A 20,156-nucleotide genomic window follows, 5' to 3' on the forward strand; every position below is an offset into this window, starting at 1 on the left:
CGACAAGCTTAGTGAGGAACGACGGTACGACATCGGCGAGCAAGACGACGCCTTTCGGAATGTTTCCAACGAGATCTTGGGCAGCGGAGAGAATTATGACGTAGAGGACGTTGTTTATGAGGCCTGAACACGACACGTTAGAACAAGATGGCTGTTCTGGCTACACGTTTGGGGGCTGATGAACGACGTACCGAAGAGCCAGAATGCGACGAGCACTGAAGTGTCAGCATTGCGAAAGATGCTGGCAAATCGCGCCCTATAGACCGCCCAAGAGGACGCCGGCGTTCCTGGCATGGGCAGAAGTCCCGACGATGATGGAGATCGACTCATGATGGAAGGGGCTCGATTGCTTCGTCGTGCTTCGATTAGAGGTGCTTCTCGAATCTGAACGGGGCGACAAGCGGCGGTAGCCTGCAGTGCGCTACCTGGCAAACAACATCGGGCGCGAGGACACTGCAAACAAACACGAGGTTTGCGCGCAGGCTGCGATGACTGTGGTCGTCGGGTGGTATGAATTCCGAACTGATACCTTTGGTTGCGTGAAGTTGTTGGTGCGATGTCTGCTTGTCAAGATAAGCTCCGGTGCTGGTGCCTGCCGGCTGGCTGGCGGGCGACGTCAGCCCCATCCACGTCATTCGCAGGTGTTAACACTAACTCTGGCATGCGCCGTATTGCACATGACAAACATGAGGCTTCCATCTCAACGAAGAGAGATTCGGATGGAGTGATATTCTGGTTGCCTTCTGAAATCTTTTGAACGCATTCAAAGAAATATAACCTGCGATTTTGAAATAGAACCATCCCGCCGCTAACGTCGGCGCATCGCTCAACTTCTCATGGCAGTCATCGCTAAGTTTCGTGCCTTAAAGCCACCATGGTTGTCCCATTGCTCAAACAACCATCCGCATCACGTAGGAAAATGATAACGCGCAGGCCCAAGTCGAAGTCTTTGTAAGTGTCAAGTCGTTCTACAACATCCAGGCAGCCGCGAAATATACCTGCCGGTTCCCACGATGCCGACTGCCAACCTACTAGCTTCACTATTATATCGCGAGATTAATTGAACGAAACGGCATATTAAGGACAAATTCAGGATCTTCTTAGATGACGGAGTGACCTGAAACCAGAGCCTCGCGGCCAGAAGGCATTGTCTGCTGCGCCTCCTTGTGCTGTCAATCAATGATGGGAACTTCGTCAAGACTGCCGCTGAAGCGGCTGTGTTTGGTGGTGCACAGATTGCTCGGTTCGTTCAGCCAGTCACCAGGCAACTCTCTGCATTCCATGGTATTACATATGCAGCCTGCTGAGCTCGGTCGCCTTAGATGCATTTCAGCTCGTTAGCCCCTGCTTGACGTCTTCTGTGGAGGTCATTCCCCTGCGCATTGGAGTGTTCCGCAAGTCATCCACGAAAACGGCTGTCAATATTCTCCTTGGAAAACTAGCTATAAACTAAGGCACTTTCTACGACGATGTTAGTAATTACTGCCTCTAAAGAGCTCAAGCTATTGAGATACCAATCCAATGGCTCATCGTCTTGCATTACCAAGTGGAGTCTTCAGCTAAACATCGCGACAAATCAATTCCTCATGCCGTATGAAATGGCACATTGCACATTGCAGCGTCTGGTGGTGGCTTGGCTGTGCACTAAACCTCGCCGCCAATAATGTGGCTCGCCCAGTGTGGGCAGACCACCAGGCCGCCGAGACGCGGAAGGCATCCAAGCAGTCTCAAATATTAATGCAGGGAGTCTTCCCCTTGCCATTGCATGATATTTGGCCAAACGGCAAGTTCTAGAATCTTCGCACAGAGTTGGCTGCTCGCAAATTATCAATAATGCCTGAAATTCAGGATGATGGCGGCGACATAACCTCAGGTACACAGAATAGACAACTGAACGATGACTGGGACTCGAATCAAGACCCTTCTGAGTTCGGCGATCGCAGTTCTAGCCACCTCGAGTCTCGGGGTAGCAACTCTCGGGATGCCTCGTTATCTTCTCGCCCATGTCATACCGAGGAGAACAAAACTGCCCAAGATAGCACCGTTGACGATGAACACCATACATCTGAAGTAACCTTGGAGGCTCAAGACAGTCTCCGGTCGCTAGGTTTGCACTATTGGCGAGAGTGCCAAGCTTTGATATGCATGAAATGCGTGAAAGAACCACCTCAGAACTACAACCGTTGGGCTCCGACTCGATTGAGCAGACAGGACGTCAGACCGCACTTGGCTAGATTCCATAGAACTCCATCTTCTCACTCTGGGGAATATGACGATATGCTCAATCGTTTTCTGCCTGCCATGTACGGTCTCGCTAAGACTCCTGCAGAATTCAAGAACCCGACTCCAGGCTTGCGCGAAAGGCCTTTTCTGGAACGGCCAGTCAACGGGTGGCAATGCTCTTGCGGTGTATTCTCCCAAAGCTACAGTTGGTTCCAGTCGTCACCCCACCATGACAGCGATCATCATGGCGTTGCTCATGAGAGAGTGCAATGTGTGGACGGGATTTATTTTGCCATCGGAGACGGCGACAACAAAGAGCTTGATTTTGAGTTGAAGTTTGCTGCAGTCACAGAGGACGTCGGAGGGGTCTGGACGAAGAAGGATTATAAGACGGACTGCACTGTACCGTGGGAGTGGCTAACACTCGTGCCTGAATGGAGCGCGGTAGTCTGCTCTGCATGCGACGAAAGGCCGCTCCTCTCCAAGGACACACTGACGAGGCATGTAGAGTCCATACATGACAACGACGAGGAAGCCAGAATTTATGCAGCATCTCTACTTGCATCCAGACTGATCACTGATATCTCTAAGGCTAGTCTACCTTCAGGTTATCACTCGTCTAAGGACTTCCTTCTACCACCATCATCAGGATGGTCCTGCTCTTCAAAAGAATGCGATGTCGTCAGCGACTCGGTTTTCAACATAAGCACCCACGAACGAGATTCCCACAACTTCTCCCGGAGTAGAAAGCTAATGACTGTGGGGCCGGACGTCCTCGTGCAGTTCGTGACTATCGCCAATGAACGCGTTTTCATCACGGTTGACACGATAGCGAGCACAGCACCATCAGCTGAAGTTGCTGCAGTGCTATCCACCATATCCAATAAGATAGGCAGTCTTTCAACATCAATCGCCCAGCTGGTGCCTTCCAAACCCGAGAATGCCCATGAACAAAAAGGCAAAAGCCCTATGCCGATATTTGACGACGATACCTCCATCACCAGTCAATTATTGAGAAAAGAGATGGAGGAGAGAAGTGAGTGGCACAAGAGAGACTCTGATGGCCCGCTACCTTCGTCTTCAACTTCTACAAAGCAGGCGGCAGCCCTCCTCGATGACACTGTGAGCTTATCGAGCCGGTTATCTGGGTCGGCTCTGGAAGTCGACTCCGACAGTCAGTCCGTGGCATCCGGCGTTACCACAACCTACAGGTCTCTTCTGAAAGGACCGTTACTGCCGTGTGATGACTTCCACAACAGCCGCCAGCGGCGTGACCTTCTAGCACATATGTGGGAACGATATAGAGAGTCTGACTTGGACGCGTTGAGACCGGAGGTTGCCATGAAGATGTGCCGCGACATGGCACTACAGACAGGCGAAGACTCAGTCCGGGCCTTCCGAAGATTTGACGTGGCCATCATCCAAGCCCTACTGTGGTTACAGCACAAGTTAGTGCTGACAGAAGAGAGCATGTCGCGAGGCGAGTTCACTCCCAGCTCGATGCGGTACCTTGTGAAGAATCTCGAAGACTATAGTAAGTGGCCTGAAGCCTATGCTAACATTGGTTAACCTCTAACCGTTGATTTTACAGCATCTCTCTGCAAGTCATATAAGGCGCTACTGGCCATGAAACAGCCTAGCGAGCAGGAAAGTCGGAAGGTCGGCCGGCTGCTCGCCACCACTCTTCACGAGCCACGTTACTGGTATGCAGCTGACGCGCTGGACCTCGTCGACCTCAGCACCGGAGTCACCAATAGTTTCGGAAGCCCAAATGACAGCCCCGACAGGCTTCGAAAATTCTTGCAGCTGAGGGTGCCCAGCGGACTTCTTGATAGGGAGGGAAAAGAGAGAAGAAAACTCGACGATATCGAAAAGAGCAGGACTCCTCTTTCCTGTAAGTCAGATATTGTGCCATTCTTCGACTCATACGTCTACACGAGCTTGAGACTAACGATTCGCCACTCATCAGCGGGCATGGAGAAAATCATAGAAGCACATCGCAGACATGGTCGCCATATATCGCCTGCCGTGGATACCCTCGCTAGAGTCATCTTCGCCTTTACTGGAGGTTTATTCCTTTTGGCTCCTATGGCCATTATGTCATACATGCATAAAAAGGAGTACATCATAGTAGTGACGGTCGCCTTTACGGTCTTAGTCTCCATCATGCTGGGCCTCATCTCTAAGGCGACGAACCAGGAGCTGCTCGGCGCGACCGCAGCTTACGCGGCGGTGCTAGTTGTATTCGTAGGCAATGCAATCCAATTCGAAGCAGAGCCAGCATCATAAAAAGCGCTTAAGAAACTGATTCAAGAATATGATAAATGATTACGGGTATAAACAAAACAAAGAAAAGAAAAGAAATTATTGGTACAAAAAAAAGAGTCATAAGTCCTTCGGCCACGGCTTGCTTGGGTCCTGGCATTAGAACTTGTATGCGAGTTTTCACAACCTGATATTATCAGATCCTCACCATAAAGGAGGGTAGCCTTTCCATAGAATATAATATTCCACAAAAGAGATCCGTCATCCACGAAAGCGATTCCATAACGCTATTGACACAGGTACACTAGGCCATCAAGCAGAAAAGGAGTGCCTCTAAAATCAACTGGCCAAGCTTCTCAAAAGACAGAGGTGGCATTCTCGCGGATGATTTCAATCGATTAAATGTTATCGAGCCTACATCTAATGGATCGAATAAGCCTCTTAGCTAACGTGAGCCAATGATAATGGATTGCGACCGAAGGGAAGTGAGCCAATCACCTTAAATTACGAGACAAAGGAACCAATTACAGTGAATAACGAGCCTATCGACTTCTAAGCCTAGCTCTTCGATGCGATGCCTAAGACAGGGATGTATGCCGCACAAGGTGTCTATGATAGCATTAGTACTTCGGCACTAGGACGACAATGTAGAAGAGAACGAGTTCCTATAGTATCAGACTTAAATAACAAGCATTTATTCTGATCGATCATCAAGAGATGGTCTTGAAACCCTACCATCGCTCGTCTCCTTATCTTGAGTTCAAGTTACTCTTCATGAGCAGATCTATTTCTGATGCTATTATACCATTACCAATTTTTCTGAACACCATGGCAGCTTCTTGGGAGATCAAAGCCGGAAAGTGCCGAGCAATCCTACAAAATTCATTGAATACGGCCTGGTTACTGCCCCCAAATGAACTACCCCCAGCAGCACAGCTCAATGTATCTACATTCATTGATAACTGCAACCGGCTATCTCCTAAAGAGTTGGAAATCACCAATAGTGACGGAACTCAATTAACCCATCACATGCAGACAGGAAGCCTGACAGCCGTTGAGACTGTCACAGCTTTCCTCAAGCGTGCACATATTGCTCACCAATTGGTGAATTTTGCTACCGAGTTTATGATAGAAGAGGCGCTGGCTACTGCAACCGAGCTGGATGAATACTTCAAGACAACTGGCAAGCTGAAGGGTCCTTTACACGGAATCCCTATCTCGATCAAGGAACATATCGGTCTCAAGGGCCGCATTACCCACTCGGGTTTTGTTGCCTGGATTGATCACATTCCTTCGGAAGATGCACTGATCATTCGTCTCCTCAAAGAAGCCGGTGCTGTGTTTCACGTCAGGACAAACGAACCACAGAGTGTCATGGTTAGTCACACTTTGGTTTAGATCACCTAGACAATCATGTTCTGTAACATAGTGAGACTAATCTTGAACAGCACCTTGACTGTAGCAATAACATCTACGGAACAACTGTCAATCCCTACAATCGAGGTCTCACGGCAGGTGGTTCGAGCGGTGGCGAGGGGGCGTGTCTTGGGCTTCGCTGCTCTGTGTTAGGAATCGGCACCGATATTGGAGGTTCCGTCAGAGTTCCAGCAGCATTTTGTGGTGCATACGGTCTTCGTACGACTGCTCTGCGGAACCCGATGAATGGTGTTTGTGCAGCTGGTGCTGGGCAAGAAAGCATTCGTGCTGTTATCTCGCCGTTAGCTAACAGCTCAGCGGACCTCGATCTTTTCCAGAGGGTACTTCTAGACCAAGCACCATGGGAAGAAGAAGTTTCGCTGGTTCCAATACCATGGAAAAAGGTTGCACCACCCAGGCCTCACCAGCTTACGATCGGTGTTATATGGGATGATGGGTGAGTCTTGAAGAGAGCGCCCTGCCAACTATTTCCCCACTCTATTGGCTTGCGGTCTATCAAGTATATGCGCGACACGTCTAAGATTAATTCGTGAGATGACTAGGATCGTTCATCCTCACCCGCCCGTGCTTCGTGCATTAAAGCACGCCGTAGCTAAGCTGCAGCAAGCCGGTGTTAGAGTTGTCGATTTCGAGCCGTACAATCATCAAGAAGGCTGGGATATTATTTCCGCCCTTTACTTTCCCGATGCTGCCCGAACGCAAAGGGATATTTTGGAACAGAGTGGCGAACCGATCGCACATTTGACGGAATGGATTTTCAGTGAAGCCAGGCCTGAGCCCCTGTCCATAACAGAAAACTGGGAACTAAACGTTCGACGAGACAACTATCGAGCTACGTGAGTACAATGTCCCACAACCACGAAGCCAATATGCTAATGACTGAAAGCTATCACCGCATTATGAAGGAACGCGGCGTCGATTATATTCTCTGTCCTGCATATATCGGGGCAGGTGCGAAGTTGGCATCGTGTGAATACTTCCAATACACATCCGTATGGAATATTCTTGATCAGCCATGTATCACCTTTCCCACGGGACTGAAGGTTGAACCGGAAGTGGACGTGGTAGAGGAGGAATATGAGCCTCGTTCAGACAAAGATAGGCGCGAGTACGAAACTTGTGAGTCGCTGTCGCCTTGGCTTTAGAATGAGTGTGGGAAGCATTGAAGCTAATTACTCCGGATCTCAAAAGACGTTCCAGAGACTTTTGCGGGAGCGCCTATTGCGTTACAACTAGTAGGAAAACATTTCCGTGATGAAGAAACAGTAGCCGCGACTGAAGTAGTCTCAAAAATCGTCCAAGGACGAAATCTCGACGTTCGCGGTATCGAATAATTCGATGCCCCCTTTCGGACTAGTTTAGCATGGTGCGGTCCGTCATCACGATTCTAGACAGGTCACGTTTTCATAGTATGCAATAGAGAAAATAGATGGAATTGCGTTTGAGTTGGAGATCTCTTGCCATTTGCGATAAACTTAGTGAAGCTCGCTGTTGCGTAGGAACGAGTGTAGGTGTTGGGGAGCATTCGTAAGAAGACATTTCTGCAGCCTCTGGCTTCATTGGGGCATGACTGCTGTTGGACGGTGGCGCATATGAAGTAATAGAGAGCAAGAATTTCGTGCAATACAAGTGCAACCATTACGATATACTTATTGGTGTAAATTATGAACGCTGAGGTGGGCTTCAAAGTGCTTAGAGTATTTGCATGCTTGTCTCTAATTCCACTAACTGGATTAGAGAGATTAACCAGAAATGGTTAGACTGGCTCTTATCTCGGCCGTTCCATGGCTATCTCGATCTTACTATTAATGGCGCCCCCAGGCTGCCGGTCCCAGCACACTTGATAAACCGTACATTCTCCGCTCTTCGGAAGTCACCCAAGTTGGCTTCGGTGCGTTATCTATTTCAAACATCAAGCATAACCAATATCATGAAGCATGCAAAACTACGCACCAAGACTGGATGCTTTACCTGTCAGTTATCTTCTCTACGTCTTCCCCCCTTCACCAATCACTAAGCGTGGCGCAGGCAGGAGACGGAGAGTCAAGTGCGGCGAGGAGAGGCCTTGTTGCCAGAATTGCTCCAATACCGGCCATGATTGTTCCTGGCCCACCTCGAATGATCTTTGTGATCGACGTAACTTGCCCAGAGCAGGCCAGAAATACTCTCCGTCGTTTAGTAGTGGCGATATCGTCTCGCCCACGTGTAATGCTGATCAGGAAGAGCCATGGATCAACCTCGGCTTCAATAAAAGCTTGGACAGGGCCGGAATCGAGTGCGAAGATGACGTGGAGCTTATCTACCATTTTCTCAACAATTTCATCTCTGTTCTTGTGCTACCAACATGGAACAGGAAGCACCTCGTGGAGTATCAGTCCGAACTGGTCGGCATGATGATGCAGTCACCAGGCGTGAAATGCGCTGTGCTGGCAGCCTCCGCTGCCAACAAGTATACACTTTCCAGCAACAATCGCTACGAAAAGCTTGCTCTTGTCTACTATTCTCGAGCTGTCTGGCACGCAAACCAAGAATTAAACAAGCTGTGTCTGCCCCATCAAGTTCCCGGCGACTCACTTGTAACCACAGTGGTCTACCTGTATCTACATGACGTATGTAATTTTCTGCGACCAGTCAAAACCCTACTTATTGTCTTACTTACTGATATATGTGTTGACAGATATGGGGACTAGATGCCGCAGTCGACCCAAGGAGACACGTCACGGGCGCAATAAAGCTGCTTAATATGAAATATGAGCATACAACTTATCAGTCTTCTATAAGACGCATATTTGATCAATTTACTGCTGAGAGTATATTATATCAAGCCTTTTTGCTTTCTATTCGAAGACCCTTCGCACCTAATTTTTATATCGACTCGCAATTCCTGCTTGACATCCAGGACCTACTCAACTCCCAAATCAATACGCACCCGTCGTCTTCCGATGTTAGTCCTGTTCTAGGGGCCACTCATTTGCTATACCGCTTCATCCTCGATATCATTAATCTTCACACTGCGCGCGAAAGCCAAAGGAACGATGATGCATCACGTCTGAAAGCAGAAATGAGGCAATGGGAAGCTAGGTTTTTCAACAAATATACTCGAGAGTGCTCCTCTGAAGCAGAGAAGAGTTTCTACACGAACACTTTGTCCCTCTACATTCTCGCAGCTTCACTGCTTCTCGACTGGATAATCGAGTCCTTTAATGCCATTACACCCGTTGAATCGGCCTGGTTCTTGGATGGAACCTTACCGACAAGGCTCGACACGGATCAATATTTCGATGAAACTTATCGATGGCAGACCGCCCGTGCTCTTTCCATATTACGTCAGCCAGGGGCTTGCGAAATTTGGAGCAGATGCTATCTGGGAACTTGGCCGATGTTGATTTTCGGCTATGCCGTTACTGCTGATGGGGATATCATGCTGATAAGAGATGTGCTTTCTTATACAAAGCATCGCATGGGCTATGGCGAGAACCAAAGGATATTAAGTGAATTGGAGGGTATCTGGAGTGCTAGAGGCAATATCGCTCCTAATGCAGCGAACAACGCTGTGAGTTGAGTCTCCATCAAAGCAAGGGGGCTACCACTACATCACTAGGGCGCATTTTATACTTCACCATGAGACCTAGCCGCGACCGGATATTCGTCTCAAGTCATCTGTATCACCATGTGCAATGGTATGCAACGACACGCAAAGGTACGAACAACGCTTGTCTACAGGCACACCTAGGAAGATTATTAGGTTGTGTCCCATTGGCGCATATAATTCTGGTCTGGAGCGAAATTGAGGATGTGCATTCGTAAGCAGGGCAATCACATACCTAATTACTTCAAGTTTCAATCAGTGTCATGTGAAAGAGCCGATCGAGAAGACTTGGGTTCAAGGGAGCAAGTTATTAGATCTAAGGTCTGTATATAATCTAGGTAGATAAGAAATAATAATTTCGACGGACCAACCGAAGCAAAAGTCTTGTGCGAGGATTTAATGTGTCTAGGGGTTGCCGGAAGATGTTACACAAGTGCTGACGCATCTTTACTCTGATAATTTAATCCCCTTTTGAGCCAAGTGCCAGTAGCGTGCAGCACAATGGCGCCGAAGTGACTTGCCCTTCCAGATCATGACCAAGAATGTGCCCGTACATCCAAGAGACAAGAAACCTGCCATGATAAAACAACTCTGGAGACCCATATTTGTGTACCATGGCGTAATTCCGTACGATATCGCAAAGCCAAGGGTATTTCGGATAATTATAACGGAAGTTGTTGACATGCCACTTATGTCTTTAAAGCAGTCGACGTTGTATGACAATGCAATGGAGCCACCGGTAACGACACTAAATGTAAGGGTTCCAAGGCCAATTGCCAAACCTGGCCAGCTGACATTGTATTGTGCACCAACTCCCCAGATGATGAGACCAGCACATGAAAGAATTGCAGACAGTGCCAAGGGCCAAAGTCTTTGTTCTGGCTCTCGGATACCCCGATTGCGACGAGCAAGCATTAGTGTGAGCCGGTCAGCAATTACTCCAGACCATACACATCCCAGAGCAGCGCCGATGATAGGGCCTAAGTATATAAGCCCTACTTGACTAGTTGTCCAGTTGTATGGAGCGGCACTCAAGATCGGTGAGGTCGTTGCATTCAGTACGTTGTACCAAGACAAGCAAATTCCGTACGCGAATCCAGCCCAGGCAACGTTGGGAAACTGAAGGATGATGGGAAGTGGCAATATCATGGACTGGAGCATTGTTATGGTTGACGGGCGGCCCTCCATATTAGAAAAGGGGTAAAGCCTTCTCAAATAGCTGCGTCGATCAGGAAATACAGCCCCACCAGTAACTGATAATTCGGTCTTATTACCACTTTCCACTTTCTTTATCACACTCGATGACGAGATAGCCCCAGACTCGCTACTCTGTGCGGCAGCATCTTCCTCCTCAAGGCCCTCAAGAGTCGACCGGAAGTACATCGTTTCTTCCATGAAAAAGAAGCATATAATGAAGGCAAATGCGGCAATAATGGCTCCAAAATGCATGGTCCATCTCCAACCGTATGCTTCGGCAAAGAATCCTGCTACAACAGGAGCTAGAAAGTTGGATCCGAACAAGGCAAAGACGTATAAACTCATCCATGCTCCTCTTTCGTGTGCAAAGAAAATGTCCGGAATGCTCACTTCGGGTAAGGCTTCGATAGGAGTCGTAATAAACCCGATCAGAATGCGATGAGCGTACCATTCTCCTTCGGTTCGAGAGTATGCTGTCCAGACCATAAGTGGAACCGTTAAGAGCAGAGACATCAGATAAACTCCTCGGCGACCGTATGTCAAAGCAAGAGGCTGGGTAATCAGGCATCCCCATCCGAGGAAAAGAAACTGAAGGCCTGTCCCTTGCACCAACGATGCCGTAGAGATTCCGGTGTCTCGTGTTATATCGGAAAGAACCGAGTACTGCAAAGTACCCGGTACTCCCGTGCCAAGAGTATACACTAACACCATGGCGACGGCGACATATTTTCGGCGGATACTCCAATTGAGAGGATCCTCCGGATCACTGCTAGGTCTTGGAACGAGTTCTATAGCACCGTCTTTTTTTGATTCGATTAATTCGACGAGGTGTACTGTGCCAGGGACAGCTTCCGGGTGCCGTTCGATAGCAGCCATTTTGATTAGGACAAACCCTGTCTGGGCAATGAATTGCAAGTAGAGTTGAGGTTTTAACGAACTGAAAATTAGTGAAACAGTGACTCGAGTCGTTCATGATTTCAAGAATCCCTCTGTCTTTTAATAGTTGTCTCGACAGTCAAGTCAACCTCGATGGTCTCACAGACCCCGGACTAAAAAGGTCGACACCCACCAATCATAGTAATTTGCGAAAAGGTGGGGCGATAAGCGATCTAGTGGGGCATTATCAAGACAGATCCAAAATAGGTTAAGCGCTAAATGTGAACGATAATGTGTGAATTAGGGCAGTGATGATCTTGACGTTCATTAGGCATCTTCATGACATACAGATTTGGGGACTTTACGATAGTCTGCCAAGTTGGTGCTCATAGTACGCAGATTCTGACAGCCTTCTACTTTACTATCGCCAATTAATGTTATAGACGTCAAATCACTGCACATAGACCCTTCTCCCGCAGCTTCAAGCGCAAGAATGACAGCTACTGCCTCCATCCTCGAGATTCTCGCAGATGTTCCACCTCGTTTTCGAGGCCCAGGTGGTGCTGTCGCCGTTTTGAAAGATGGCGAACTAGTCGGCAAACAGGTTTGGGGATATGCAGATCTACACCGTCGAATTCCGATGGCCGCTGATACATTGCTACCGATCTGCTCCATCACGAAACAGATGCTGTGCGGGCTGTTGACGGACCTGGAACGCAACCCGACGCCCGCCATGAGCGCGCGTGAAGAGGAGCCTTCGAAGCAATTATCTGACCAGCTCGGACAACTGCTAAATCCCAGTCTTCTTGAAGATACTGGCTTGACAATGCGTCATCTTTGCAACAATCAATCAGGCATTCGGGACTACTGGGCTTTGACCGTCCTCTGGGGGGCAAAGCCTGAGGGTCATTTCTCCATCGCCGACCATGGTCCCAAGATGCTGGAGCGGTTGAAGTCTTTTCATTTCCAGCCTGGAACTGAGTACTCGTACGCGAATACAAACTTCTTCATTATCGCTCGCTGTATCGAGAAGGTCACAGGGCAGCCGCTCGAAGAACTACTCGCCGAGCGGATCTTCGCACCCGCCGGGATGGAGACGGCGAGGCTGTGCGCACACAGTGCGGAACATCCACCTCCGTGTGTTGGCTACGAAGGCAACGAGTCGTTTGGATTCTATCCCGGTATCAATTGTATTGAATGGGCTGGTGATGCCGGTGTTGTGGCTTCTTTGACCGATATGATCGCCTACGAGCAGTTTGTGGATCGAAGCGTCAATGACCCGCAAAGCTGGTATGGGTCCAATTCTGAGCAACAAAAATACACTGATGGGACGCCTGCCGACTATGGTTTCGGTCTGGCTCGTCACCTAGTTGGAGGCGTATTGAGTGTCGGGCACGCAGGGGCACTCCGTGGATATCGTCTGCACCGGTCCTACTCACCAGAGCCACGGGTTTCTATTGTTGTCTTACTTAACCAAGAGTATGGCGATGCCAGTGGACTTAATGATTACATCTTGAAGCGATTGATGGGCTCGCCTGAGGCAAAAAGCGAGGTCGTCCATCCCAGCCCAGATTGGCCTGGAACCTATCTGGATCCCGAGACGGGACTAGCCGTTACCGTGAGTCAGGGCAACGCAGGGGAGCTTCTTGTCAAATACCATCGTAAACCAGAGAAGGTGCGAGTGGTTGAGACGTATAGAGCTCAGTCGGATGGCATGGTAGCAACTTTGGATGGAACTTCCCTTCATATTCACGTACCTCAAGACAATCGCACTCTTCATGCTCAGCGTGTTGCCTCTGGGAAGGCTAGTCCTACCTCGACTGAGCTTCAAGGTAGTTACCACTGCGCTGAGATAGATTCCGTCTTTCATTGTACCGGCTCGGGTGACATGTTATATGGTACCTTTGATGGCTTTCTGGGACAGGGTCCTGTACATATGATGCGTTTACTCGGAGATGATTTATGGGCTCTTGCATGCCCTAGGGCAATGGATTCGACACCGCCGGGTGACTGGACAGTCATCGTTCGTCGGAGTGACGATGGAAAAGTGGCCGGTCTGACTATCGGATGTTGGCTTGCTCGGCGGCTAAACTTCACTAAGCAGCAGTGAAAGGCAATCGAGAGCTGGACTCTATCCTGTCATGTTTCATTATCAATCTTTGAGCTATCCTAAAAAGGTATATAAGCCATTCATGCAGTAAAGGCAGTACGATGACGGCATCACTTTACAAACACCCATCAATCCAACTCTCGTTCAGCAGAAGGTCTCACGCTAATCGCACAAGCCGTGGATAACTAGGAAGAAACGCAGGGTATGGGCATAGTCGTTAGCTAACCCCGAGGTGCATTGCAGCAAGCTTCGATACTCACAGCTGAGTGATCACTACATTATATGGAAAGCAGGTTAAGCGCTGGAGTCCTATATAGACTTCTGCCTCGCTATTAAACGTATGGTCTATAAATAGTCTGCAGCAAACTCATATGGGGCAGGCTGACTTTTCATCTGTCACGTATAGAGAGCATACATACTCTTCAGATGATTCTCCAGTTCCCATGCCTCGTGTACCATTGTATAAAGCGCATAGCCACGGTCAAATCCGAACTTCATCATTTCATTTCGTCATTAAACATATCAGTCACGTAAAGCCGCAGGATTCTATAAACCCTGCGCTTTTCTTCGACTATCGCTATACGCATCCGAGACATCTACCATGCATGGGAATCTGTACTTTCGCTCTATTATCACCGGGCTCATCTTCGTAACACATGCCCTAACTGTGGCTCTCTTGGCGAAGACCGTAGCGGCCGAGGCCAGTGAAGGCATGCTTCTCGAATACAATGCCTTGGCATTGTCTTGCATTTGTTTTTCAGGCTGGTTCGTGATCTTGCTCCTATAGATCCCCCTCTTAGTCCCACCGAAGTCCCCGAGGCTCAATTGACTGGCAACAGATGTCGAAAAGACACCATCAGCTGTTTTGCCGAGCTTTCCATTGATGGGACTTTCCTCTGCGAGTACCTGACTTTCCTGACAGGATATCCAGGAGGGGCACAGGCAACCGCGTGCGCAATTGGGTCGTGCGTGGTTACTTCAACTCCAACTTCGTCCTCATGAATTGGAGAAGTGGTTCCGTGTGCTGAGGATGCATGTGAAGCATACGTAACTTTCGTATCTGTCGTCATAGTCGTAAGACATATCGTTCAGCACCATCTTGGTATTCTCGCTTCCTATTTTGCGTGCAGCTCTTTACCTCCACTTCACCACTTCCCGTATGTGCACCAAGAGACACAGCTCATTATCATATAGACAAGCGATGTAGTTGCTGCTGCCACCTGTAGAGCAAACGCGCCCATTCTCCATTGCTCAACGGGATGCTTGATGTGCACCTGGCTGGGCCAAATCGCACCCGTGAATATGTCTTGTGGCTTATCATAATAAGACATTATTATGGAGCAAAACCCGGCCGAAAACAGTGCTAATGCTATCAATTCGGCGGGGAACATCCAGGATGCGGCAATGCGTCGGAGTCTCGGTCGTGACACTGCCACTATCTCTGCGAAATCAAGCCCTAGACCCCAAAAGACGGCGACGTACGACACAGGGAAGTTCAGATCGTGACCTGCACTCAAGCCGATGAGCATGACGAGCGCTACAAGCTCAAAGCCCGTGGACAGTCCTCGCAGGCTCAGCTGGACCCAAGCATATGGGTGTGGAAGTCGCGGTCGCGGCATCGTACGGCATGTGAGCTGCCGGACGACTCGGCGATTTGCTCAGCATGCCAAGCAGACAGGACAAGCACAGGTCGGTTCCCGGGGTTGACTCGCGAATAGAGGGATTTCAAAGCTTCAGTTGAAATGAGAGTTTGCTGACCTGCGAACATCAGATTGAGTGTTGTACGTGGACAAAAGTGTCCCCCTCATGAGCTACTTCTTCGGTCGAGGGAATGGCGGATGTCGGTGACTTAATTAGCTGCTTTTACTACAGGGATCCACGTCCTCTAAGATTGAATACGACATTTGGACAAATCGAATGCGACACTGGCCTGGCCTGACTCTGGTCAGCTCGCATTCTATAGAGCGCGCCCCGCCACCCGCAAGATAGCACCAATCAATCATGCATCTGCCAGTGTGCCATGCTAAGCTTAGTTAGCCGATTGTTGGGCACTTCACCACCTGGTAGTCGAAAAGCTCGTGGGCGAGTCTGCGGTAAAAATCGATGCACTAAAACACCCGTTTTTGATTAGTCGATTTCAACCCTGAACCTCACCAAAACCACCACCGACTCAACTACGGCTCAGCCTCGTTCAGGACATACCAGCCACAGCTCAGGCTCAAGGTCCCATAACTAGGCTCAGCCTGAGCTTGCCATGAGCGACCTGAGCAGGCATGCATAAGTAGTACTTAAATAAATTTCATAAAGATTGTACATAGGGTATATTTCTTGGTCCACGGATTTCAACGAGGTAGAGTACTTCTTCACTTGAGACCATCTGTATGCAGGGGTGGTCGAGCATGCCCAAATTTGGTACCTTGACCAGCTGGTCTGGCAAGGAGGACTCCGAAGGAGAAGTACGCTGAGACAGAACTATATAATGTCCTCTCTGGCCGACTATGCGTGTCACCTTGGGTGTCATAATTTTCGAGGCCGGTGGTGTTCCAGTCCTCAAGAGTCATCTCGTGCCCGCCTCCTTCAGCAGTGGCCAAGAAAACCTTCGTCGAGCTCGCCGTCTCCAGAGGATACAAACCGAGTCCCACCAATTATGAATAGCGATCGTATCTTACCGGCAATCGAGCCAGTAACCAAGAAGAATCACCAGAGACAGCTAGAGCGCTGGACAGTGTATTTACCTTCCAGTGTGGTGTTTAATCTCAGCTAAGGTCGTACAGTTCTATTCAAACTAAGAAGGCTCAGACATGCCTTAATTACTTTAAATACATCAAATATGACGATGTGAAGTTCGCATACATGGTAGAAGTCTTGAAAGACTTCATACGCATACAAGCTATAGCCATCAAAGGAACGAAGAATCTCGAGGCTCGTGTCGAAACTGTTCGAAATCATTGGAACACATTTACCGGAGCCTGGAAGAGAATACACGACCCGATTCATCCTGATATTATCAGCACTATTACGCAGGTAAAGATTCCGTGAAACTTTTTCTTCTCTCTTTCCAGATCATTAGGACTAACATTTTGCTTACAGTTCATCTACAGTCCGCTGAAAGATGAGTCAGGTCTGCTCCTAGAGAAGAAATTCCGGAGATATCCAAGCGATAGACCATCTATCTTTACTACTACGCTATCCAGCAATGGGCGCAAGATTTCCACGTCTACCGATTCGAGGTCACAAAGGTGGCGATTCGGTTTGGCCCAGATCTTGAACCTGAGGTGGGGACGACGAATAAGACGAGTGTTCGGCGCGAGCACGGCAGCACCCAAGAACCGTACTGTTATTCCCAGCATTGATAGCAGTGCGGTTCTGAACGGAAGCGGAGAATTCACAGGACCTATGGATGTACAGAATAGAGGTTCGCTTTCGTCAGTAAGTTTCAAGTCAATGGGATTCGGGCCTTACGGTCTCCAGACTCGTCGCCGGTAGGGTACAGAAAACGAGAATATTTCCTTTGTCAGGCTAGAAAAAGAATACTCGTCCGTTACTAGCAACAGGCACAAGATGCGGGGAAACGCGGAGAACGCTCAGCTGTTTACATGTACTTGGCGCAAGCTCCGAGGACTCTATGTTCTTGGTGAAATAGCTGAAGTCAAGGTCTCTTCCCGGTTGGCCTTGTTCAGTCAAAGTCTGCAATTATACATGTAGATCTCCTTTCACTCACTCCTTACGACGAATTCTTATCTGTGCAAACATAGGAGGCATGTAACACTGAAGCAGAGCCCACCTCTTGCCAGGCTTCCTCACAACCTCAACGTCGTATTCCAACACAATCTTGGCGATCGCCAGCTTGACGACCTGGTCGATCAGGAAGCGGCCACCACATTCATGCTGTCCGTACCCAAAGACGGTGAATGTGGGCGTGCAGCGCATCATCCTCTCCTGGTCTGCTTTATCTTTCTCCTCCTCGATGGCCCGCGAGAACCGAAAGGCGTCGAACTTGTGCGGCTTCGTGTAGATGTCCGGGTCCATGTGGAACGATCTCAGGGGGTACGTGGGGTGGATTCGGGAGCCGGGAAGGACGCGGAGTCCGCCGCCTAGACCGATATCGAGGCCCTCTCCGCCGAGGACCTCAAGGGAGAGGAAGTGGTTGAAGGGATCGGACATGCGCATGCTTTCGCGGATGGCCGAGTCAAGCCGGACCATATCGGCGATGGCACCGGGCGCATCGAGAGTCCCCCCGTACTTCTGAGAGACGCGTGCACATTCTTCGTGAATGGTCGAGATGATATCTTGGCTGTCGTCGGCGCCGTATATGTGGAGTAGGGTATGCACGAATGCCCAGGACATGCCGAAAAGGGAGACGAAGGCCAGCAGGAGAGAGCGGCAAAGAATCTGTGTCGCGTCGGGCCCGTCTGGGTCTTTGGTGGCGTACTTCTCAATGTACCGTTGAAGTGTGTCTTGGGGCAGTTTGTCTTCGTCGTCAGTCTCTCGCCATAAACGGATCCGATCCTCGATGTGCGGGATCAGCAGTCTGTCAAGCTTCGCGAGGAGGAACCGGGCGCGCGTATGCAACGCCCATCCCGCCACGGCGCTAATGCCTGGAGGCAGGGCATTGGCGAAGACGGCGTTGGACGAGAGCGTCTCGCCGTACTTGCGGGCGAGCTCGACGAACTCATTGTTTCGGCATAGCGGCGTTCCAAGCACATGTCGCAACCCGACGCGTAGTATGATCTTTTGACCCACGTCCCACGCCCCGAAAGTCTTCCACACAGCATCATCGCCATTGCCAGCGTCATTTCCGGTCCCCCAGCAAGCCGAGATGGCGTGTGCCACCTCTTCCGAAGACTGGCCGACCACCTTGCCAACGTTACTCGCGTTCAGCCTTTTGCGGAAGATGTCCCGGTGAGCCACGGCATGCGAGGAAAGTCCTAGACTCTGTAGTAGTATGGCGTCGATGAGGGTGTCGTACGTGCTTAGCTGCTGACGACTTCTATTGAGTAGGTGTAGCATCGACCGCGGAAGCACCACCCAGCCTGTGCTGGACCACAGGGATGGCAGGATGAACGGCTGGCCGGACTTGCCGAAGCGCTGGTAACCCTCCTCGAGGAGACTCTCTGTGTCAACGAGAGAGCGGAGTCGCGCGATCAGGCTCCATGGTACGAGGAAGTCGAGAATACGCAGCCGGTCGGCCTTGTACGGAGTTCCAACCTTGGGAAGCGCGGCGAAGATTTTGGCGTCAGTGGCGGCGATTTCGTTGCTGAACAAGCCCCCAACAGTGTCAGCAACCTTGGACGCCAGAACTAAGCATGTCAAGGCCAGGAAACACGTTGATAGTGTAGGGAGGGACCATATAGTGGTGAACGAAGGTGTATCGGAGGGCAAGGTTGCGTTTGTCGCGTTGAACATGTGGACGCCGGTGTCTTTGAAAGAGAGATCCATGACGAATTGCCCGTTCCAAGTTGTTGAAAGCAGAGTCTGCGAGTAATCAGCCTGAAGTCCAGATCATAACCAAGTCTGAATGCTTCGTCAGGTTTACTCTTATATCTGGACAGGTCCTGATCTTCCTAAACTGTATCACAAGCAGCCATCCACGAAGGCAACCATACGATCCCCAGTCTAGAGTGAGCTGATCGACATCATGATCAGGGGTCCTTCGCACCTGAGGAGCCGGAAGAATGAGCCCTTCTCACTCCTTCTACTATCAATCAACCCGGATATCCTTACAAGTCTGGTCGTGGCCCCGAGCGCTCCCAGCATCGCCACAAAGTTCTATCCACCAGCTAGCCAACGCCGCAGAATCTGTGGAATGAATCACACCCCCGAGCCATAAAAGGCCTGCAGCTCGGAATCCTTTACGTATCATTTCCCCTCCTTTGTCGTCGTGAGCCTTGTTTTGGTGTTGAACACGACAACTCCTGTCCGACCCCTGTGCGACCGAAAGATGGATTCGATAAACCAGTTTACCATGCACATCTAGCGCATCCATCGGTCCCCTGAATCCCCACTCACTGGACCAAGTGGCTTATTTGCACAACGTGTAATTGGGTATGTCGATTGTCAGATTGGGAGACCGCGCCGCCTGCGGGATCAAGATGCTTGAGCTGCGCCGTGCGCTCATCGCTCCTGATGATTTCCTCTGAAGCTGACAAGCGCAGTTGCGAATCCTACCGCTGGAAACCTACAGCTGAGTGAGGAGATGATGCTTTTGTGCAGATAAGCAAAACGTGTTACTGCAGGGTAGGGTTCCCTCGCCAAAACCGCTCGACCTGCCTGATCCAGCGAATCACGGTGCTACGTTTTATATCGGAGTCTCGGGTCTCCTGTGCTCCGCCGCCAACCCTGGTCTGGTGCATCGCGGCTTTGAAAGGTGTCGCTAGTAGGGATGCATATAACACATATTTATTTGATCAGATTTGGCTCAGATCACTCTGTCCAATACACCATAAGATACACAATGAG

General features: G+C 49.7%; 2 protein-coding genes across 2 annotated transcripts; one reads left to right on the forward strand and one right to left on the reverse strand.

Moving 5' to 3' along the window:
• Positions 1–5,517: 5,517 nt before the first annotated feature.
• UCRPA7_4242 (putative fatty-acid amide hydrolase protein) lies at positions 5,518–5,920 on the forward strand (the record flags this gene model as incomplete). The annotated part of the gene is made up of 2 exons (XM_007916764.1): positions 5,518–5,865; positions 5,918–5,920. The coding sequence occupies 2 exons, from the start codon at positions 5,518–5,520 to the stop codon at positions 5,918–5,920; spliced, it is 351 nt and encodes a 116-aa protein (XP_007914955.1).
• Positions 5,921–17,414: 11,494 nt separating this feature from the next.
• On the reverse strand, positions 17,415–19,103 carry UCRPA7_4243 (putative cytochrome p450 protein; the record flags this gene model as incomplete). The annotated part of the gene is made up of 1 exon (XM_007916765.1): positions 17,415–19,103. The coding sequence occupies one exon, from the start codon at positions 19,101–19,103 to the stop codon at positions 17,415–17,417; it is 1,689 nt and encodes a 562-aa protein (XP_007914956.1).
• Between the last annotated feature and the right edge of the window lie 1,053 nt (positions 19,104–20,156).

The sequence above is a fragment of the Phaeoacremonium minimum genome (assembly GCF_000392275.1).
Source record: "Phaeoacremonium minimum UCRPA7 unplaced genomic scaffold PA7_03_scaffold_330, whole genome shotgun sequence".
Lineage (NCBI taxonomy): Eukaryota > Fungi > Ascomycota > Sordariomycetes > Togniniales > Togniniaceae > Phaeoacremonium > Phaeoacremonium minimum.